The sequence below is a fragment of the Rutilus rutilus genome, assembly GCF_951802725.1.
Source record: "Rutilus rutilus genome assembly, chromosome: 6".
NCBI lineage: Eukaryota > Metazoa > Chordata > Actinopteri > Cypriniformes > Leuciscidae > Rutilus > Rutilus rutilus.
Window position 1 is genome coordinate 19,182,303 of NC_140214.1, and position 23,657 is coordinate 19,205,959.

At 36.5% G+C, this 23,657-nt stretch overlaps 3 protein-coding genes across 4 annotated transcripts; 1 reads left to right on the forward strand and 2 right to left on the reverse strand.

The window, feature by feature from the left end:
• Window positions 1–335: 335 nt before the first annotated feature.
• On the reverse strand, window positions 336–2,756 carry atpsckmt (fATP synthase c subunit lysine N-methyltransferase). Its single transcript, XM_084411729.1, has 4 exons — window positions 2,068–2,756; window positions 1,733–1,870; window positions 784–834; window positions 336–676 (listed from the first exon to the last, which is right to left on the reverse strand). The coding sequence occupies exons 1-4, from the start codon at window positions 2,350–2,352 to the stop codon at window positions 479–481; spliced, it is 672 nt and encodes a 223-aa protein (XP_084267855.1). The 5' UTR covers window positions 2,353–2,756; the 3' UTR covers window positions 336–478.
• A 101-nt stretch (window positions 2,757–2,857) lies between these two features.
• LOC311292690 (neuropilin and tolloid-like protein 1) lies at window positions 2,858–11,324 on the reverse strand. Of its 2 annotated transcripts, none has more exons than XM_084412468.1 (9): window positions 10,944–11,324; window positions 10,295–10,360; window positions 10,007–10,141; window positions 9,681–9,929; window positions 6,963–7,004; window positions 6,755–6,882; window positions 5,231–5,459; window positions 4,904–5,017; window positions 2,858–4,309 (listed from the first exon to the last, which is right to left on the reverse strand). In XM_084412468.1, the coding sequence occupies exons 1-9, from the start codon at window positions 10,969–10,971 to the stop codon at window positions 3,726–3,728; spliced, it is 1,575 nt and encodes a 524-aa protein (XP_084268594.1). In that variant the 5' UTR covers window positions 10,972–11,324; the 3' UTR covers window positions 2,858–3,725. The 2 variants fall into 2 exon arrangements, with proteins under 2 accessions (XP_084268594.1, XP_084268593.1); XM_084412467.1 differs by having other exon boundaries at window positions 3,083–4,309; window positions 10,295–10,363; window positions 10,944–11,230.
• Window positions 11,325–15,126: 3,802 nt separating this feature from the next.
• Window positions 15,127–17,287, forward strand: cbln2a (cerebellin 2a precursor). The gene is made up of 3 exons (XM_084410603.1): window positions 15,127–15,534; window positions 15,632–15,751; window positions 16,525–17,287. The coding sequence occupies exons 1-3, from the start codon at window positions 15,247–15,249 to the stop codon at window positions 16,720–16,722; spliced, it is 606 nt and encodes a 201-aa protein (XP_084266729.1). The 5' UTR covers window positions 15,127–15,246; the 3' UTR covers window positions 16,723–17,287.
• Window positions 17,288–23,657: the final 6,370 nt, after the last annotated feature.

Consider the following 23,657-nt stretch of genomic DNA (forward strand, 5'->3'; position numbering starts at 1 on the left):
TGAATACAGGGCACAATGCGAGCATAAAATACTAGAGGCTTTGTGGTTTTCATGTATGTTAAGGAGGTAACGTTAAGGGATAGAACTTTGAATTGTCACACCTTGGCATGTGCAAAACACACAAATACACCTTTTTCAATCAGGGTAGGGACTTTTCATTAGCTGCTTTTTAGTAGTAAGTAATTCATATTTTGCATGGGTGAATTTGGTCCCTACAAAGCAAACAAGTTATTTGGTGGTGTGTAAATAAGGCTCTGAAAGATTTATAAATCTTTATATAAAAATCCTTTTCTTTGTCACATAATAAAAAAGCTGAAAGAATAGATTCTTTTTTTGTATTAAAACAAAGGGATATTTTATTATGAACATAACGACACCAAAATAGTCTGAATTTTACAATGATATTACAGAGACGAAATGTTTGTCAATATTGTAAAGAAAGTAGTATTTGTTTTCCTAGGTCATCGCTGGTGAAGACTTATGGCATCTCTTGTCTTTCACTATCTTTATCATTTCTGATGTGTGGTCTGAATGTCTTGGCATTGTAAACCCACACTGTGTCAATTCCTTCTCCAGCTACATCATCAGGAGTCCAAGTGGGAAATGGAAAGCGACAAGCTACTACTTGAGCTGAACTCTGGAGCTCTGTTTGGAGCTTGACTTCAAGCTGCTCCATCTGTGGATAAAAAAATTAATAATTATAAAGAATGTTTGTCTGATCTTAGATTAGATGCATTATCAGGGAAACACACATATATAGATATTAAATTTACATCATATTACCATTTGAGGAACCCCAAAGATGACCACATTGGAGTACTCTGAAAAACTGACCTATGAAAGGAGTTAAAAGTCACCATGAAATCAAAATGGACAGTTCGTATTTTTATGGATAAAGCAGTATTTATGATAAATTATTTATCCGTGCACAGCTTTATTTTTGTAAAAGTAATGTGCCCACATAATCTTAGGGATACTCCACTTTAAAATGAAAATTCTGTCATCATACTCACCCTCATGTTGTTTCAAACCTGTATGAATTTCTTTCTTCTGCTGAACAGAAAGGAAGATATTTCGAAGAATGTCAGTAACCAGACAGTTTCTGGTCTCATTGACTTCCATAGTAGGAAAAAAATATATACTATGGAAGTCAATGAGACCAGAAACTGTCTGGTTACTGATATTCTTCTAAATATCTTCCTTTCTGTTCAGCAGAAGAAAGAAATTCATAAAGGATTGAAACAACATGAGGGTGAGTATATGATGACAGAATTTTCATTTTAAAGTGGAGTATCCCTTTAATCAAAATAACTGCCCCTCCCTTTTGCAACAAGAACTATTCTCTGATGATGCATTTACTGGCACGAGGGCGGGACAACTTGTCACTCATATGAGATTACAGCAATAGCAAATCGCAAATCAAAAAAATAAGTTGTGGACACCTAATTGGATGGACAAAATCAGGTCCCGTCCTACTTTCTTTTATTGTTTTACTTATATATTATATGTCACAATAGGATACATTATGACCCTCAAGTGCCATGCTCCCTCCAAAGTCCCCATTTGAAGGGCTCTGCCCTTCAGAGAGTGTGTGAGGCATAGGGATGCTTACATGACATCTATAGCACATGCACTATTTTTTAAGAGATCACATTGAGCTGTAGCTGCTTAATCAACTGATTAAAAATACAAAAGGAGATCCACATTTAGATTATGATTGACCTGCTCATACCTTCCAAAGGTCTGAAATATAAAAAGATGTGCTGTGATGAACACCTTCCCTCCAGGCTTTGTAACGGGAGTACCAGACCAGCCATGGGTTCAGCTCAAAGCCAACTGCCTTGAAGCCTCTTTTTGCTGCAGCGATAACCTACACCAAACCATGCAGGAATAAGATTTTTAGGACATTTTGGGATAATGGTTCAACTAAACAGGTTACTGTGACATCGCATCAATGCTGTTATTTAGTTGAATAATAATGATATGCCACGGTACTGAATGGTACTGTTTGTTAGTGCAAAGTCTGCAAACTCAAATTTAAAAGATAGTCCGAATCAGGAAACTTACTATCCGTCCATCTCCGCTGCCGATATCCACCAGGGACCCTGATCTATTTTTCAAAACCGTTAGAACGTTTTCAATTTGTGTCCTTGTTGCAGGTACGAATGGCAGACAAACTTTCCTCAATGCTGGAGCAATAAACGGCCCGGTGACTCCATACAGAGCAACCAATGACCCACCGACGACACAAGTTGCAATAATACCGAGTCGTTTTTTTAAAGTACCTTCACCCGCTGATCCCTGTTTATAAGTCTCTGAGCGTAGACTTGAATCTGTGCCAAAGTCAGACATCCTCAAATGAATTCACTGACCTCCTTACTGAATGCCCAATGACAGCACGCAGCTTTTGACAGCTGTGAGGTCAGATACGCAATGAGCTAAACATTTCAATAAATTAATAACGTTGGCCTGAAAATATACAGACTAGTATATAAGTCTACATATTATATAGCTGTTTACAACCACATAACTTTCACAGACGAGAGGCATGAGAATCTGTGCATCTACTTATTTGTCCGACGAGACTGGAGCGTCGACATTAGTTCCACTCTCTGTGTCACTTCGTACAGATCAGATGGGCAAATACTATTAATTCAAGACATAATAAAAAGGGAGACATGCAGAAACCCAACACATTTTTGCTTAAAAACTTTCCATCTGTTAATTTACAGTCATTTTCTATGGGTATTTTGAGTGGTGAAAGTTCCTCCCCTGCAATTACTTTTGTAAACCAGTGGGAGGCACTATTATGCGGCTCATTACTCATCACAGCATCTTCTGGCGGCTGCTGTTTTTTCAACCTTTAATGGCATTTGTAATAAAACATCACTTTTAAATCTTATTTAAATGTTATTATGACGAGGATTACACATTTTTAGAAATGTTTACATGCGGTGCTTATGACCACATTAAACTGCTACCAATAGGCGAGGAAAGTGGAGGCATGCAGTGAAAAAGAGCATTTTGTTCTACGGTACATAACATTTTATAATAATAATGCAATAAAATCAGACTGCATAACAACTGTGCTTGTTCTTAATTTTATCAGTAATGTGATATGAGAATGAAAATTGGAGTATGAAGGGTAACAAAGTATAAAAGAAGCACATATGTTCTCACACAGGCATAAAAGCAATGCATATACAAATAAATGAAGTCAAAATTAAAACACAATTAAATTAAACCACACAGTTCAAGAGAGAAGCCTGTTACAGATCACAAAAAAACAATGGTAAATATAACCATAACAGTAATGGCAGGATTTTATGTCATGTTTTAAATAATACCCGACCCAAACGAAACAGTATGAATCGAAAGTATTTACAAACATATGCAATGATCCTCTGTCCTAATATAATTTCTTGATACTAGGAGTAAAACAAAAGTGCATAACAGTCATCAAATTATATGGAATAGACAGCAAGCACACTGTTCTAGGCAAAACAGGGAAAGAAAACTGACAGTAATACAGTTCAATGGTTCATTTAATGCATACAGCCATGTTTGTTGATTGATATTCCTTTATGGATGCAAAATGATGAAGATGGAGTGACTAGACAAGGAATTCTGTCTGTCAACAAACAAAACACTACAAATAAAACCAAGACAAAAGACAATAAAGAAACAATCTATCCGGAAGCTGGGCTGATGTGCATGGAAAACCATCAAAAGTCATTGGATATTGACCGATGCACAGTTCTGTCCATTGCAGATCGCCCGTGGCTGGTGGTGGGCCCATCATAAAGTTCATCATCCAGGTCGCACTCTTCAGCCCCATCGTGCGAGTAGCTGTGCTTCATCACCAGAATATTCCTGCGGCCAGTAGGGGTGGCTTGCATAGGGAACTGGGGTTGTGCTGACGCCTCCATCTCTGAGAGAATGGCAGCAGCATCTCGCAGGCTGAGGTCGCTGCGGCTGCCTCGAGTGCTGGACACCCCGGAGCCACAGTGGTGGCCGTGGATGCATTTGGAGGAGGTGCGCTGCAATTTGGGGAAATCCTCAGGTAACACCTCATCATCGGATGAGGTTGCTTGCCGTAACGTGCACAGCTCGTAGTGCGGGGGTTCAAAGGCCTCGTGAAGCAAGGTGGGGTCAAATTCATCCCTGCGGATTATGTACTTTTTCCGTGGCTGTTTTATTTGAATGATTATCGACACGGTAAGCAGGATAATCACCACTCCGCAGGTCACTCCAATAATGGTTACATTGGTATTGTCAAGGCTGTCCAGGATAGTGGCTTTTCTTTTCTCTGTGTGAGAGGGGCATTCAAACTTTATGTGGTATAGTGTTTTGAATTTAGAAAATAATTAAATGACAAATAATTAAATTAATATACGCTAACATTCAAAAGTTTGGGGTCGGTCATATTTTTAAATGTTTTTGAAAGTTGTCTTTTATGCTCATCAAGGCAGCATCTATTTGATCAAAAGTACAGTATAAACAGTAATATTTTGAAACATTATTGCAATTTATGGATGAAGTGGTGTAGCCTACTAAAAAAAGGGATAGTTCACTCAAAAATGAAAATGCTGTCATCATTTACCTGCATGACTTTCATTCTTTTGTGGAAAGTAAAAGAAGATACTTCAGATATATTCAATTTTGTTTTGGACCCCAATTGACTTTCATTGTATGGACAAAATCTGTTTTTCAAAATATTTTCTTTCATATTCCACAGAAGAAAGAACGTCATATAGGTTTGGAATGACGGGGGGAGTAAATTATGACGTTTTCATTTTTTTGGACAAATATCCCTTAACTTTTTACTTATTAAGTGGATTATTTACATTAGCTTTGTAAATACATTTGCAAATATTTAATTTCGGAATATGTGATTATATACCTTTGCAACCATTCTCATCCCAAGGATAGACACAGTTTTGGATACCATTGCACACCAATGTGCGGTTAATACACATGTTGCTATGGCAGAAGAATGCATCTCCTTCACATGGAGCTGAAGAGCAAAATGATAATAATAGGAACCACATGAGACACTACCATATCATACAGTTAAAACTGCTAAAGTGACTCAGTACAGCACTCATAATGTGTTAGTCCAAATATGCAGATAAAATAAGAGGTAAATCACAACTTTAATGCTAAAAAGCAAGCTATATGTGCTACTGAAATGTGTTAAGATAAAAAAAAAACTGATTTAATGACTCACGCTCGTGGAAGGTGGTGAAGAGGATACGGAATCGGCTCCTGCGGCTGGTCTCATCGGCCCACATGCGAATCACACCTAATGAAGTCAGCAGCATCACGTCATTGGCCACCGTGCTGCAGAATTTATTCTTCAGATGCTCCACCGAGCCGCTCCCATCATACACCGCCACAAAGTTACGCTTGCACTCGTTCGAGTTCTGCATCTCATAATCCAGAAAGCGCAAATAGATCTGTGCAAGAGACACATTTACAGTCATGCTCAAAAGTTTACATACACCTTGCAGAATCTGCGAAATTTTAATTATTATTTTATTTCATACTGTCCTGAATAAGATATTTTACATAAAAGATGTTTACATATAGTCCACGAGACAAATTATTCAGTTTTCCAGCATATTTTGCAAAGGTGAAAACATTCACTGATGCTTCAGAAGGAAATGCGATGCATTAAGAGCAGGGGGGTGAAAACTTTTGAACAGGATGATTTTATTTAAATATCAAATGCCCTTCAGAAGCAACAGAAGATACTTACATGTTTCCCGGAAGACAAATTAAGTACAATTTACCTTGATCTTTAAATTCAAAAAGTTTTCACCCCCTGGCTCTTAATGCATCATGTTTCCTTTAGGAGCATCAGTGAATGTTTTCACCTTTTGTAATAGTTGCGTATGAGTCCCTCAGTTGTCCTCAGGGTGAAAAGATGGATCTCGAAATCATACATTCTCTGCTGGAAAGGGTTCAAATGTGCAAAAGATGCTGGGAAACTGAAGAATTGGCAGGACCTGGAGGATTTTTCTGGAGAACATCGGACAGTTTAACTGCTCAGGATAAACAATGGACTCGAGAACAAGCATCACAAAACATTTTTAAAAAGTCGTGGATCATCCAGGTTACGAGACAGTATTAAGAATCAAGGGTATGTAAACTTTTGAATGAGGTCATTTTTATAAATTCAGTTTTTTCTTTGGTTTTGTGGACTATATGTAAAATATCTTATTCAGGACAGTACTAAATACAAATAACATGCATTTTGTATGAGCCCTCTTATTTTGTTAAAATAATTAAGATTTTGCTGATTCTGCAAGGTGCATAAACTTTTGAGCATGACTGTATGTTTTTCGGTTCCTTGCCACTGTTGCCTTTGGCTTGCTCAGTTGGGGATATTTTGGGGATATTTAATTTTATCAATCAATAAATTCCACTAGAAACAAACCTTGTTGTATTATTTTAATTTAATACTGTGAAGCTGCTTTGATACAGTCTGTATTGTAAAAAGCGCTATACAAATATACTTGACTTGACTTGACTTGTATATTGACATTTGTTTGATTTTATTTGATTTATATTTTTAATTAGACAGAATAACAGGATACTATTGGAAAGAGAAATGCGGACCAAGATACTTCACAAGAGTACTGAAAAGTACTGTAGAACTGAAAGGTACTTTCAGAGTACTGAAAAAACTAGCTTAGACCAACATGTTGGGTTTTAATTGAATTGAATACAGTTGTGAATGGGGGTTTACCTTAGAGCCAGGAGGAGCTCTTATGAACCACCTGCAGTCTACAGCCTCTGTCTGCAACGCTTTGCCCTCTTTCGCAACCATTACAGACTCCACAAAGCCCTCTGGCCCGCTCATCTCAAACTCACAAGCTACACCATGAAAACACAGCAATGAATCGTGAACTGGTTTTGACATGCAGAGGGTAAACTTAAAAAAACACTACACTTACTTGGAAGAGGTGGTGGAACTCCAATGTCTTTAAATTCAGGATCTGCAAATATATACAGAGATATTAAGGATTTGAATAAGGCCTTGATCTGTTTACAAGGTCAAAATCACATTTCATATTCAGATTAGTAGCTTTTCACAAAATATTGTCCTAAATATCAAAATGAGTGGTTGTTGTTGTAAAGATCTCTGCAGAGCAGCATGAATTTAAAGGTTTATGTCATGCTGTTTATCTTCAAAAAACTACACCGTTTTTTAGTTCTCCCCAATTATCTTTCTGCAAAAGTTGGTCAAGCAAGGAAAGTCATGCTGGTTACGAAGCTTGGCGAGGACTAGCATGCAAAAACGGTGTACATACACTACCGTCCAAAGGTGTAAGATTCGTAAGATTTTGTTTTGAACAACTGTTTTCAACATAGATAATAATACGAGCACCAAATCAGCAGAATGATTTCTGAAGGATCATGTGACACTGAAGACTGGAGTAATGATTCGAAAAATTCAGCTTTGCCATCACAGGAATAAATTACATCTGTCACATTGTAATAATGTTTCACAAGATTACTGTTTTTTTTTTTTTTATGCAGCCTTGGTGAGCTTACGGACCCCAAACCTTTGGACGGTAGGCTGCATTATTTCTTCCTCAGAACATGGGAACTATTTTAAAAAGATGTTATTTCATTTCCCTGATGGTTTCAAAGAATAACACAGATAAATGAAACACATGGTTTACTTCTCTCCCTGACCTTGAAAAACTTCTATCCCAGCACAATCATTTATTTTCTTTTTGCCTAATAACTGAAACACGTAGGATTAGGGAATGAGAATGATGTCCTGGGGCTTGAGTCATGATTGTACGTGGATTAATAATCCCTGCACCAGACTCACACAGATTAGGCTGCACAGCGTGAGAAAGCAAAGTAATAAGACATAGGTGTGTTTACAGAAGCCTGTTTGTATTTAATATATTTTTGCACAGTATTTCAGGCTTAAACAGTTAATAGACTCTGGTCAGTTTATAATGTAGATCAGTTTATAACTAGATCTAATCTATCATTTCCAAAAAAACTCACTGGGATATTTCAGAGTCCTTTAGGGTTTCAATCTAAAAATCATTCAGGGATTCGCCATAATCCTCTCATGTTTTCTTACCTCTGGTACAGCTTGGCTAAGATTATTCTTATGATGATGTAACAGGACGCATGGATGTAGGTCTCAGAAAAATCTATGATTTATGATGTGCAGGATTGTATTTTACAGTATTTTTTCTGGTTTCTGCAGTGTGTGGATGTCATGGTGTTTGGCTGTGATGCGTGGATTTTGTGTTTCCTTTATTTCAAGGCTCTCAAAATTCACAAGGCTCAGGACAAAGGTCCTCAGGTCCCCCTCCACCAGGACCTGTCACAGGTTCTCCCTCATGTCCCTGCTTCATTACCTAAATACTGCTTACCTATACGTTCACTGTTTATTAGGCCGCTGCGATGAACACTGGTGTAATCAGAATTTAAGTTTAGCCTAACATCACATAATTAGGGAGACCAGCCCAATTTAGTCAAGACGCACGTCATATCTGTCTCGAACCTCAGTCGAATACAGTCAAAAAACACTCACATTTTAATTTTTACTTTGAATGATGTGACTATGAATTCAAAAATATTCTGACAAAACATTTATGACCCCTTTGCAACCCAACAGTAATGCATTCTCTATAACAAATTATTTTGGCCATCCCATACACTCTTAAAAATAAAGACTCCTCATTGGCATTGATGGATTCAATGAAGAAACTTCATCATCAATGAAACCTTTTCATTGGACATAGCTCAAAGGTTCTTTAGATTATAAAATGTTCTTCACACTAAGAAAAAAAAAGAAGGTTATTTTAAGAACTGTTCGCTAAAAGGTTCTTTGGGGAACCCAAAATGGTTCTTCTAGGGCATCACTGCAAAAAAAACCTTCACTTGGAATCTTTTGGAACCTTTCATTTTTTTAGAGTGTAGATTTTCATTAGGATTTGGTGAAGCTGAAGTAGGAGGACAGAGCTCAGGGCATGGAGCAGACTGAGTGTGCTTCTCTGAAGACAAGCTTTCATTAACTGGGATCAGAGAAATCACAAACCTCCCCCACTCAGCTGCTGCATGTGTGCCTGCACTACAAATGCAGGGCCATCAGACCTGAGCACTGAACACAGCATTTACCAAAACAAGTAGGATTCTTACTAAGAATAAACCATCAGTACCAAAACAACATTATAACTGTGTATGCGTTTTGTTTTGCAATAGATCCAGCAGAGTCCAAAAGTCACAAAATCTGCTATTCAAAACGTCATTTAAACCTGTAACATGCTGAAAAAATATTTCTGATTTTGCGCTTTATAAATAATCCAAAAAAAAGTTAATTTGTGACATGGATCATCTCGCTCTTTGTACAGATGGTCAGATGTTCTTCCACTGAAGAACAAGATGCTCCTTGGTTCAATCTCAAATCATGATCTGGACAACATGATCATCAGGTTTTACAAAAACTTTTATAAAGAAATGGATTAATAATTGGTTGATAGAGACAAATGCATATACTCAGGCCTGGCGCCATGGATATCCCTGTGCCCCCCTTCCGGACCAGGCCCCCCTATACCACCAAACCCCCCACAACAACCCTCCCCGGCGCCGGACCAGAACCCCGGACCTGCATATACTCATGACACAAACAGAACACTTACCTTGGGTGAAATTGTACCGAGCTGAAAATCCAGTGGATTCTAGTTCACCATCTGCCACAAATTTTAACCAAAGGTATCGTCCACTGGACCTAACATAATTCGGGCTCTCTTGTCCACAGAAACGGCCGATGATAGGAGAAAAGCTGAAGGGTCCATCCCTGACTTCAATGTGGTCAAACTTACACTCCCACGATGGCTCAATAGCATACTTTTCATCAAAATACAGGTCGATGCATTGCCTTTGAGAAGCTATGGCACAATTAAAACTTCTAGTTAGATATAGAAATATGACTCATTAACAATGATCAAAATGTAAGCTGAATAACCTTCAATTATGTATATGCATTCTCGGTCAGGAGGATATTTCTCAGGATAGTTAGGAGATGTAAAAATTCCTCCATCAGAATCTTTGACCCAAGAACCGCACAATCCCGCCGGTGTCACACCTGAGTTGTTTTCAACTGAAGAGACAAAGCATTAAGAAGACTGCCATGAGATTAAAACTACTTGGATTAAACAACTACAATGTGCATTGTTAGAATCAGTCAATCCTGATTTTGCACAAGATCACAATGCCCTTCTTGCCCACGTCATTGTTAATAAGAGATAATTACCTACAGCTTTCTTCGGTGGTGCTGTTGGTGCTCCAGAAAATCCAAGATTGACGAGACTTGCAACGACTGCTAAAATAAATAATAATGATCAGAAATAATGATGGTCAAGAATAGCTTGCTTCATGCTTAAAAAGTTCTTAAATGTGCCAATACAACTCTAATGCACAACATGTATACTGTCTTTCCATTTAATGTATACTGTGTAAGTGTTTTTGTTACTAATTCCTAACTATCTATCTATCTATCTGGCTTTTATCACTGCATTGTCAAAATTGAGGACGACATACAGTAGCCTACACTTCGATGTTTTCTCAGTCAATTGTGACATCATGGTTTCTGTATGTCCGGTACATAAATAAAGACTAGGCTAAATAACAAATAATTATCCAATGTACAACGACATGTTAATCAGCGTTTTACAACTTTATAACCACTTTTGCAAGTGTATGTTCTAACTGCCACTTGAGGTTAAGTGATATACTTCCTTTCGTGTGAACATTGCAAACAGAATTACACATTAAATATAAGAATATGGCTTAAACTTAAAAGGAATCATGCATGTATTGTTCCCAATGGGTTACTAGGTCGATAGCAATACATGAAACATAACATTTATGTTCGTTTTCATACTGTTTTGATATTTACTCACCAAGAAGCAGTTTTACCCGCGGCACCATGATTCTCCCCAAGGGTTTCAACTTTGAATTCCATGAAATGCGAATTGTAGTGGCGAAGCGAAGGATAAGTTTTGGAGATAGGCTAATATAACTACAATAGCCTATATAAAAGTCCGTAATTAGAAGAGGCTGCTTGAAGGACGCGACCCAAATGATGTGAGATTCATTGCAAAAAAAATGTTGCGGCTATTCCCAGAACTCGCGGTGTAGTTGAAGACTGTTTGATGGAACAGGTTGAACACAAATATCTGCGTAATCCGCCTCAGTGCACAGAAGACCTGCGGACATGAAGAGTGGATTAACGAGATCCCTTCTCTCATACGTGGACAGACTTGGCTAACAACGTCGTGAATATATTCTAAATGCAGTAGGCTACCCTGCCTCATATGAAGTTTGTCCAAGTAGTCCATTGTTAACTAATGATTTGCTGATTAAAGTTGGCCTACTACTTTGTGCACTTTGAAATATGGTTGTTTGACTGTCGTGTGCCAAATGAAAATGTGAGTTTTGTCAAGTTCCTGTAGCAGCATAGGCTATTAGATGCACCTAACGATAAGACTGTGCTCAAGAAACTAGATGTACAGTAATGTGGAGGAAAAAGTGAAAAATAAGACACTAATATGGTCCCAAATGCTTTCTAAACTGGCATTCTCTGTGGGAGTGCTTTTCATTAGCATCTTGTAAACAAGAAATAATGGATGCTCCAGTACTGGGAAATACTGCAAAAGAACCTGCTTCAGTCGGCTAAATCTCTCATCTTTTAGCTGGAAAGTAATTTAATTAGCACACTGTGTCATAAGAACAAAACTATTAATTGAAATGGTATGGCACTGAAATTTGTGGTGTGAAAGAAAATTAATATAAATAATCTGCAGTAAATGTGCATTTAAGAATAGCCCATAATCACACTTTAACAGCATGTAAAACTGGTGCATATACACCCCAACTGATTTAAATCTGTAACTCTGTAACATACTACAAAATATGTCTCATAAAAATGAATTAACAGTTCTGACCACTAAATCATATTTTATTTTCATAAGGTTATGTGTGAACAAGTCTGAATTCTAAAACATATAGGCTTGAAATTTGAAACATATCAGAGAAGTGAAAATATATAAATGTACTAGTATTTTAGGTTCAAAGACAAAAACAACCAGGATGTTTTAGTCATTATAACATGCTGTCTTTCTGACTTTTATTCTGGCTGCAGATATCTATTTAATATAGGCCTATATCATTTTCATAACCATTGAGAGTTGCTACTATCCTTTTATTGTTTTCTGCGTTATGTACTCAAGTATATGAAGTTGTCCTGTGGTGTTACATGCTAATCTAAATCTAAACAGCATTTTGCTCATTTGTTGTTATAATTATCATGCATAGGCTACAGCCTTTATGAGCTCATATGAATTGAGAGGCTATATAGAATACTTGTATACGTGTATTAAAAAACTAATTTGTGCACTGCAAGATCAATGAAAAGGTGAAGGCAAAAATGGGGACCAGTCAGAGGATCTAAGATGTACAGTTTCTATAATACATTCATATAGCCTAAAGATTTTAACCAGTGCTGGGTGCAATGCATTACTATGTAATAAATAACAGTAATTTAATTATTTTTCCCTTAAAAGTAAAGTAAGGGATTACTCTTAATTTTTCTGTAATGTAATTACAGTTACTTCTGATGTAATTATTACTCATTAATTATAAATCATAAAATATAGACTATAAAACAACTCTATATAAAACAATAGTGGATTTAACATCAAAATGTAACATCTAATAATGTTAAAAAGTATTTATCCTTTTAAATAGGCTACTTAATAATAATTTATTACTGTAATACTTTTTTCATATTATTTATTTGAAAATAAAATTGATTGAATTTAGATTTTTAATAGAGTGGTTTCATGTCTATCCTTATATTGTTCAAATGGTCAAGGTTGATATGGGATTCCGAAAGTAATTAGTATACTAAAATACTTTTTAGAGAGAGTAATTATTACAGTAATTATACCATTGAAAGATGTAACTAGTAGCTAGTATATAACTACTTTTTTAGAGTAACTTACCCCAAACTGCTTTTAACCAAAAATCTTGATGTTGCTAAAAGAAAAGGCCAAATGACTTGTTATGCGCGTCAGCCATGCAGACTGCTGTCTTTTGCATGTTTATGTTATGATTTATAGCCTATAGGTTTATCGGCTAGCCTACATCTTTCATTTGATGAACACAGTCTCTGCATGTGTGAATTCAAATTTGAAGAGCTTACAGTTTTTCTGAATTGCTAAAACACTAAATCCCCTTCTCTGAACCAAATTCTCAGTAGCCTAAACCAATTTGTCGAATAAATCACTCTTTCTGTAAAACATTAAACAAGTTCAGGTAGTTAAAACACTGTTTACACACAACGACTCAAAATTCGAATGATGTGATCAAACCAACTGTACATACAAGTCAGTTCAGAGTCCCAAAATTGACTCAAAATGTTGCACTGAATGTTGAAACCAATAATGGATGGTAACAATATAAGAGGGAGAGAAGGAAGAGTATGTGTAAAAGAGGTTGTGAATAAGGAGGAAGAGGATGAGGATGAGGAAGAACAAGGTGTGGAGAATGTTGTCAAGGCTGGATCTGGCTTTAGGATTTTTCCCTTTGCCTGCAAAGATGATATTGTCTGTGATGTGGACAAAGTCCTCTGGCTGGACCCAACATGAAGACATGATGCTGAAGCAGAATCAATCTCTCATTGACCTTGATTCTGCAGTTGCACAAATCTTCTGAGTGACTATAACATGCTTTTCATTCAGAGTTATAAAACGGTAACCTTTTTGGCTTTTGCAGTTGGGTCACTGTATTTTCACAGTATGCAAGAGATGAATATACAGAAATTCGATGGGCCTACTATACAATATCCAGTATAATACTACACTTGCAGTGCATACAGTATACCATTTATTCACCTTGCTACTGTACGTTGTCATTACTATACTTTACGTAATTGGAAAATTAGTTCACTTTGTTACAATATGCTTTTTTTCCTGTAACTGCATGCTTTGGATTCAGTGTTCTCCATTTTTTTTTTATGTAGTGTCTAACAAATGATCTGTAGTGTTTATAATTTTTGTTTGCTGTGTGTATGATCTGAGAGCATTGTTTGATTTTGCCAGAAGAGTCAGCGGTTCTCTGGATGTGGTTTGAAAATTTGGTTTTGTGTTTAATGTTTTGAGAAAGTGAGTGATGGTTTCAAGGAATGTGTTTTAGCAATTCAGAAAAACTGTAAATTAAAACTAGCGAAGGATTACAGGTTTTCTGAATAGCTAAAACACATTTTTTTTAAACTATCACTCACTTTCTCAAAACCTGAAACACAAAACCAAATTTTCAAACCACATTCAGAGAATCTCTGACTCTTATGGCAAAATCAAACAATTGCCTCAAAACCATTTTATCTGTGCTCAAAATCAAACAATGCTTTCAGATCATACACACAGCGAGGCAAAATTATAACCACTACAGATCATTCATTAGACACTACATCAAAAAATGGAGAACCCTGAATCCAAAGCATGCAGTTACAGAAAAAAAAAAAAAAAGTATATTGTAACAATGTAAACAAGTATAGTAATGACAACTTAAACAACAGAAAAACTGTAATGATTTAATATCTTTTTACAACCACTGGATGGAGCAATAGCACATCATATTCCTTTTTTTTTACTGTAAAACACTCACAAACAATGGGATATCACCAGTGTACAGCCATTGTCCTCTTACAGCATTACATTGAAATTAATTTAGCCATAAATGCTGAGCAGACCTGTTAAAGTTAATAAAGTGGTATAATAAGACATTTATTTACAGTAAATTGGATACAGTACTTTTAAGGAGATGTTTGGACTAGGCAATTCATTCAACGCACAAATCCTTAACGTTTATCCTTCTACAGATTTGTCGTTGGCTAGTTGTGTCGTGATGGTTTTCAAAGCACCGATTTGTAATAAGGTTAATCTAATTATATGTGTAGTTTAGCTGTGATGCATCAGTTTTGGATTTGAACTTGATTGGAAATTATTGCGCACTTTAAAAACTTTAGCACATGGTGAAAATTTAGGGCGTTGTTTTCAAATAAGGCGTGCGCGCGCTGTGTGTGGACGAGAGAGAGAGAGATTGAGAGAGAGAGAGAGAGAGAGAGAGAGAGGGTTGCTGTCGTCTTCACTGATCTCCTAAGAGTGGCCGTTAGTATTTTTTGCTCAGAGGTCTTCCACAGTCATGTTGAGAGCCAGGGAACAGGGCTCTTTGGCCGTGCTGGCTTCCACCCTTCTTTTGGGATGCGGCGTTGCGTTTTCCCTCGGACAGAATGACACAGAACCGGTAGTTTTGGAAGGAAAATGTTTAGTGGTGTGTGACTCGAACCCGTCCGCCGAAGGAGGAGTGACCTCGTCGTTTGGGATATCTGTCCGGGCTGCTGGTGCTAAAGTGGCCTTTTCTGCTGTCAGAGGAACTAACCACGAACCATCAGAAATGAGTAACAAGTCCATGACAATCTACTTTGATCAGGTCAGACCCTTTTTTTTACGTTTACGCATATCTGTGAGTTAAGTTGGCTGTAACATTAAAAAACATTTTAACTAAGTGAACACACACCTCTTTGCAGGTACTAGTGAACATTGGAAATCATTTCGATCTTAAGGCGAGTGTATTTCAAGCTCCTCGTCGAGGCATTTATAGCTTCAGCTTTCACGTTGTGAAGGTGTACAACCGACAGACAATCCAGGCGAGTCTATGTTTACATTTGCTTCTTTTTACATCGGCTTCTTTTATCATTGCATATATTAATTATTCATTTCTGGCTATTGCAATTGCTGCTGGTACCGTTTCCAGTTTTACTAATAGGCTACATTTATTTGACACTACTATTCATTCTTTAATTTAATAGTGTGTTCTAGGTTTCTTAGTACTAATTGAATATTATGTATTCCAATTGTAGGCTAACACTTATCTTACTAGAAAGATTTTAATTGAACTGTATAGTATCATTCTGACTAGTCATTTCATATGACAAAACAATGGTAACATATAAGAACAGAAATGTTAGTGCCATTTAGGATAGATACTTGTGTCTCATAAATACTGTATTAAATAGCCTAACCACTTGCAAAGCTGGAATAAATGTTAGTAACTCTAGTTAGAAATAGTAAAATTGGAATAAGTATCAGCAACAATTGGAAGTCATTACTAGTCTAAAGGTAATATTTCAATTGGTAACTTCATACCAGTAAAACAGAATAGTTTGTTTTCACTGTTGGAATAGTGACCAGTAGGCTAGCACAGGAAATAAATGAATGTAATGAATAATACTAGTGGCTTATTAAATTGAGACTAGCCGCTACTGGAATAAGGACTATCTAACTAGTGGTAATGAACAGTTACAAGTGAAATTTAAATGATGGCTTTATATATGCCATATACAGTTTCGTTCTATGAAGTAAAGGTTAATCTGGCTTGTTGTAATGCATCTGATCACATCTTGTGTTTCCATGCCATTAGGTCAATCTGATGCATAATGAATACCCAATAATATCTGCGTTTGCCGGTGATCAAGACGTGACCCGGGAGGCAGCGAGTAACAGTGTTCTTCTTCACCTGGAGCGTGAAGACAGACTCTATCTCAAACTAGAGAGAGGGAACCTCATGGGCGGGTGGAAGTACTCCACATTCTCTGGCTTCCTTGTTTTCCCTCTCTGATTGAATATAGCCCACTTTAAATGGCCCAGACCGAAGACCAAGGGACATTTCCATATCTGCTTTCAAAAATAAAGGTAGCAGAGAGAACATGGAATGCGTTCTAGTTTATTTTATTTATTGTTAGGATCTGAAGAAATGTAATGAGTTTGTATGTATGTGTGTGTGTTTAACTATTTGTGAGATTTAAAAGCAAGTAGGATAGTGACAGTATTTGGACCTATTGATGTCTGCGTATTGCTTTGGAAAAGAGCGGTATGTTGTTGTCAATGACATTTTTGCATTCAGGAGCATATTTTGCACGAGTTGTGTTTTGTAATGTGCTCATCATTGTATTTTTTTGTATAGCCCTTATAAATTTGATGTTCAATATGAACGAAGTAAGTACAAAAACAGACATTTCTCTTTAATCGTTGTTGTTTGGTTTAATGCATAGATAAGCAATGATATCTTGCATTTTATATTACTTGAATGTAAATATACCATATCATAAACAGAAGGAATGTATTTAAAAACTCATTTAGGGCTTGAAAGTTTTATTTTGCAAAAAGGCAATAAAGTGATTTGGAAAGAAAGAAGGAAAGAAGAAACCGACGCTGTCCGTGGTGCTGAAAACAGCTGTCCGTCAAAAACTGCAATCTTGTCCAGTACACATATGAATTATTTATTTAATTATTACTTAGAAACACGCAGTGCAACATTTATCAGTTACATTTGTTCTGAATACAAACAGTACGTCACAATTTGAGAACAGCGTATACCTTCAATGGCTACCAGGTAGACTAGATCTACAGATTCTTAAAAGTTGCATTTAAGAGTAATTTTGTACCAAGAGTGTAAACATATTTATAAAACTCTCAAAAAATATCTGATTAAGTCTATCAACGGGGCAGTTTTAGGAAGGATGAAAGCAACACCCACCTACAGAGATCAATATGTGCACAAACTAGAAAGATATCGACACCATGCAGATTTGTTGTCTCTTTATTGAGGGCAGGGCAATGGCATAGCATGTGTTTCAAGATTATGTCTTACGCAACAGTGAACTTTAAAGATTTAACATTTATAGCTTTATATATATTTCAAAGCATGGCTGGGAAATGGGATGGAAATTAGGTAATTTATTACCAAGGGCACAATTAAAATCTGTGAAGACAGCAATTTTTGGAGGTGAAATGCAAATGTGATGAGGTATGAGAATGATGTGGGCGTTAAGTGTTAAACAGTGAAGAGCTTTATTCCTTCCAAGAGTAGAGCTTAAAAAGACACTTGCACATATTTTCACTGATCAAGACCGTCACATTTTATTGTATCAGTATATACAGTGTGGAATGTTTCAGGGGGTAACGAGTGGTTATGTTAGATAACAATTAAACATTTTATTTTATGTTTCACCTCATGATCAGACCGTGAACCTTTAAAAAGTAAGAAAGAAAAAACAATTTCTCTCTCTTGTCTGTCTTGGAATTGTCGTTTGATTTGGCTTGGAAGTAAACATTGCCCAAAGGCTAAAAGCTGTCTAATGTCTCTATCTGACCTTTCCTTTTCATAAAGATGATTAAGAATGAAAGCATGACTCAACAGCACATGTCGCTGCTAGGTCACTAAACATGACTTTGGTTTTGGGGGACAAAATGCAGAAAATGTTTTTATGCATAATTCTTTCATTTGTCCTTTAAGAACATAAATCTTGTTTCTAAAACATACTGAATTCTTATACGTATATATGTCTCACCCCCAACAGTCGTGATTTAATTACTGTAATAATTATGTTGAATGATTATCATGATTTCATAGACATAGTGCACACTTTACTCATGGCTTGTACTACTGGGTGCTGAGGAATACTTTGTCTACTTTATCATTCAATTGTTTATGCTATCAATATCATACTAGACCTATGGCCAATTATGTGAACCAGAGCTAAGAAATGAAACCAGTGGAAGAATAAGAAATCTGCAGTGACTTAAAAATGCTCAATAAATTTAGTTTCTAAAGTAGCCACCCTTTGTCTAGATTACAACTCTGGGCTTCTCTCCACCAACTCCCTGAGGTGCATCCTGGGATGCGTGTTAAGCAGCATTTGGCCTGGTAAGCTGGACACTTGTTGGCTGATGCCCCATCATCTGGTCCAACTCCATTTTATTTATTGATTTATTTTGTTAGCTTTGTAAAGACAAAACCAATCTTAAGCAAGCTCCTTGAAACACAATTTATAAGAATGCAAAATAGAAATTCAGTCTTTTGACCATAGAGCTGTCTACATACACTAACGTTTGGAATCCACGATTTTTCAATGTATTTGAAAAAAGTCTCTTATGCTCGCCAAGACTGCATTTATTTAATAAAAAAAGATTTAAAATATCTGTTTTCTATTTTAAAATGTAATCTATTCCTGTGATGGCAAAGCTGATTTTTCAGTATCATCAGTGTCACATGATCCTTCAGAAATCATTATAAAATGCTGATTTGGTGCTCAAGAAACATTTTTTCTTATTATAATCAATGTTGAAACAGTTGTGTCGCTTAATATTTTTGTGGAAACAGTGAAGCCTTTTTTTCCAGGATTCTTTGATAAATAGAAAGTTCTACAGTTTTTACATTATAAATGTCTTCACTATCACTTTTTGACCAATTTAATGCATCGTTGATGAATAAAAGTATGATTTTCTTTAAAGAAAAATCTTACTGACCTAGTAGTGTAGCTGCCCAAATGAATATTGTCTGATTGTGTGTTTGCATTGATCTACTGAAATAGATTTGATCAGATGGTTTAGTGACAGACCAGAACCCAGCAGAGCAGGGAGTTGTGTAACCTTACACATTATAGGTCACAAACCAATGAATAACCTAAATGTGATAATAAGACGGGATCCTATAGTCTGGCAAATACTTAATTTTCTCCAATACAAAAATAGCCTTAATAACAAAACGCATGTGTGGGATCATTCTAGATTGCCACAGACTTTTGGCAGCAAGCATTATGCATTGAAGAGTCGTTGTCCTATGAAGAATATTGCTGTATATTTTTGCACTGCAATGAATGATTTATTGACCAGATTCTACGCTTAACACCCCACTGAAAAACACATTTGTTATCTCAGTTAAACGTGTTACCTCTCTTGTCTAGGGTGAAAAACCTAAATGACCTATCAAGCAAATGCAAATTAATTTTCAAGCTCGCCCTTTGTCCCTCTCTCTCGCCATTCAACAGGAACATATTTCATGTCGCTGCATCTATCTTTGGGCTGTAATGTGTGTTAGTGTCCTCTGTCCCCGTTCAGATGGTAAAGGCACAGCCTCCTCATCTTTCCAGCATGAGTGCAACACGGGGCCTTTTGATGTCCGTACCCCTTGTGGGATGCATGCTGGGAGAGCCCGAGTGGCAAAGCACCGGTCCAATCTGTGACCCACTGACACATGGCATACGCATCTCCATAATCAGCCCGAGCACTGCAGACTCACGCCAAGCTGGCCTTTACAGACATGAGGGACAGAAGAACCCACGGCCATCTCTACCGGGCATTTAGCTGCATCAGGATATCAACTGCTTCCTGTGCTGGAGCACGCATAGCCCAAGCAAGATATTAGACAATTGGAATGGAACAAAATAGTTTGAGACAAAATCAGAATGATTTTACTGTGAAGATGATGATAAAATGAAAAGCATGCAACTCTGCTTGCAAGAGGCAGATATTGTGCTGATGGCACGATGCTTACAGTTGTAGTAATTAAAACATAATTAGGTGTTAGGCTCCTCTGTGCCTCCATTACACCTGGAACACTACCATCAATCTTCATTACACCCTGACATTGCATTAACTCGCTGAATAAGCTACTGTACAGTACTGATGTTTCCCATATAACAGTGTTTTTACATATTATGCTGTAATCATTTACTTCTTTTTTTGTACAAAAAAAATATATATGTATGTATATATATATATATATGCATATATGTGTGTATTTTAAAATATACATATTAAATATAGATTTATTTAAAGTTAAATATTAAACAATGCTACACACACACACACACAAACACACACACACAAACACATATATATTCACATGTACATACAATTTGTATATATATATATATATTTATTTACATATGTAAATAATTGTACAATGCAAATTCCAATGATTAAATATCTGTATGGAAAAATAAATTATATTTTATTTGTTTATATTATATTTAATAAATTATAAATTTTTAATAGTTTTGAAAAAAAAAGTATATATAATTTATTATTATTGTCAATAAATAAGCATCATTTGTAGGATTTTAAAATAGTATAATTTTATATAATTGATATTTAATTTAAAAAATACAAAGACAATACTTTTAAATCCTCAAGAGGTTTAATACTAAATAGCGTTTAGGTAAAATATAGTGTGTGAATATATCAGTGTGTATCCTTTGTCCCTGTCCCGTGGCCCCAAACAGATTCTCACTTTATGGCCTCTGAACAGGTTGTTTGAATGCAATAGTTCACTTTGCATGCTGGCTCCATCGCAGACAATAGTTTATGGTGTCAAACTTGGCCAGAGCATATTGACATTACAGCATTCACTTTTCTGCATCTAAAGCATTTTTTTCATACCCCATCTGCTGTGATTTTCAGACCGCTTAACAGAGTATGGCATATCATAAAATTTATGTCCAATCTGTTGAAAAAAAGTTGGTCATAAATTTGCCCCGGTTTGAAATGCGTGGGACAGCAATTCTAGAAGAGTAATGTCCAACAATCAGTAATATTGGATCTTTTAAAATAGTCCTCAGAGGAGCACTTCAGTTTTGAATGCAAGTACAATACAAACAAAATTTGTCTAGAGTGTCTTGGCTCGGTAATTTCGTTATTTTGTCAAATGCATTAAAGCGAGTCTTTAATAATCTCACAATCACCAGCACAAGAAACCAGTTTGAGCATTTGTCCTCTGTTCTCAGAGCCTCCTGGTTGTCTTGTAAGCTGTAGACCGTGATGCCAACTGAGAAGCTGTCTCTAAAGGATGGCAGTGGCTGTATGTAAATAATAAATAAGGGCATCTGCTGGTTCCTGTTATGTACCCTTTACTTACTTCTCATTAAGTCAGTGAGCCTGAGAGAAGAGCGCACTCCTCACTTCTAGTTATTGTCACAATGATGAGCACATGGTGTGCTGATGATGCTTGAACATTCTCAAATCTTTCGGTTTAGCCCATAGATTTTTCTATTTACGGTAACATCAAGGTTGAATATGTTAATATTATTATTACTCTCTTAAAAACACTGATTACATCATTCAGCGATTAGAAATGTTCTAATATTCAGCATCTTCTACAGCAAAACTGTATCAATCTGCTCATCTGGATAACTGAAACCGGCACTATTTTCACATATCACACTGCAGATTCACGTTTCCTTTAAACTCGGATCTCTTTCATGCATCTCAGTTGTTGATTGTAAAGAAAATGATCTTAAAGAACATTTTAATATAAGTAGGCCTATTACTACTAGTGTAGAAGTATTACAGTATTAATATACTGTAATATTGTTGCAGTGTTCATACATTGTAATGGACTACTTTATTTTGTAGAGGAAGTGATAGATATAGAGGTAAGATACTGATAAGATAAGATAGCCGGTCACTGACTTATCCATACTTAACATATTAACATGAACAATAGGCATGCATGCTTTGAGAGTGTTTAGCTATAATAGAAGTTGCGATAGTCACAACATACTATTAAAACTTAAATGTAGGAAACAATACTTTTTTATTAAAGACCCCCTGTGGTTAAAATCATGTTTTCAATGTTTCAAAGAGTGACATGATTGTGCCACATTTACTTCAGTTAAGTTGACCAAGTGGATCTCTGAGCTGGTGTGAGTGAGTGGAGGCGGGGCTCATTTGCATTTTCATGTATCCGCGTATATTAAATGAAGCAAGGGTGTAGAGATACAGTACATTCAAGCTAAGGCATGAAGACGTTTTTTTTTTTTTCAGGGAAAACTTTTAAATATGTAATTTTGGTGATCAAAGATGAGTTTTAAGGGATAAAATGATTGACAACAGGGGGACTTTAAAAAAACTTTATAATAACTGGCTTCTTATTAATGCAATACAGTGAATGACAACTGTCTGTTGTCACCAAAACAAAAGATAACATGCATTAATCTCCGAAAACATTATTTCTGTCTTACATTTTATAATGAACAAGCTCAGTGCCGACTCGTTTTTCGTCATTACTTTTCCGTGGATTGGAATGTGAGCAAAATATAGTGAGTGATTGAAGGATGCGAAGGATACACTCGATGCATCCTTCAGAATGAGCTGAATGAAGGACGCGAAACTATAAGGCCCTGTCCCAAATGGCACACTTATTATGCACTTTCGGTCTTGTGAACTTACAATGACTGTCTACAAGACTGGGTGTCCCATTTGTCATTTTAGGTTTCAGAAGGGTGCTCGTGAGCACCCCCTTTGCGGTCGATATGCACCCTCCATGCCCACTTTTGTCGAGCCCGCACTGAAGCGAGCTCCGCAGTCAAAGCAGCATTAAGTCACGAAAATGTCGACTTTTAAGAACACCGCACAAGTTTAGGGAGCCATTTGGGACAGGGCCTTAAGGCTGCCTTCCAAGGATCCTTCAAATTGAGACGGCCCTCAGCGGTGCTTGATGACGTGGCAGCAGAGATTAGGCCCTGTCCCAAATGGCACCCTCAACACTCGAAGTCTTCCAACGAGTCTGCACTTACATGACGTAACGCCGCTTCGACTCTCGGGTAAAAGTCTGCTGAGGAGCTCACTTCAGTGATAAGATTACGAGGGCACATTAATGTTTTTTAAATAATGATGTGGACAGATAAATAATTTAATTTAATTAATTTGACATTAATACTTTAATATTCCATAAAAAAATAAGAATGATCTATTTTGGTTTGATTTTTTCAT

Excerpts from the sequence above, each read along its gene's own strand:
- cbln2a (XM_084410603.1), top strand. The coding sequence starts at position 15,247 with ATGTTGAGAGCCAGGGAACAGGGCTCTTTGGCCGTGCTGGCTTCCACC. Across the intron at positions 15,535-15,631 it reads TGACAATCTACTTTGATCAG|GTACTAGTGAACATTGGAAA; the intron begins GTCAGACCCTTT and ends ACCTCTTTGCAG. Across the intron at positions 15,752-16,524 it reads ACAACCGACAGACAATCCAG|GTCAATCTGATGCATAATGA; the intron begins GCGAGTCTATGT and ends CCATGCCATTAG.
- LOC311292690 (XM_084412467.1), bottom strand. The coding sequence starts at position 10,971 with ATGGTGCCGCGGGTAAAACTGCTTCTTG. Across the intron at positions 5,460-6,754 it reads GAGCTCCTCCTGGCTCTAAG|ATCTATTTGCGCTTTCTGGA; the intron begins GTAAACCCCCAT and ends TCTCTTGCACAG. Across the intron at positions 5,018-5,230 it reads CTTCACCACCTTCCACGAGC|CTCCATGTGAAGGAGATGCA; the intron begins GTGAGTCATTAA and ends TTTGCTCTTCAG.
- atpsckmt (XM_084411729.1), bottom strand. The coding sequence starts at position 2,352 with ATGTCTGACTTTGGCACAGATTCAAGTCTACGCTCAGAGACTTATAAA. Across the intron at positions 835-1,732 it reads ATATTTCAGACCTTTGGAAG|GTCAGTTTTTCAGAGTACTC; the intron begins GTATGAGCAGGT and ends CTCCTTTCATAG. Across the intron at positions 677-783 it reads TCTTTGGGGTTCCTCAAATG|ATGGAGCAGCTTGAAGTCAA; the intron begins GTAATATGATGT and ends TTTTATCCACAG.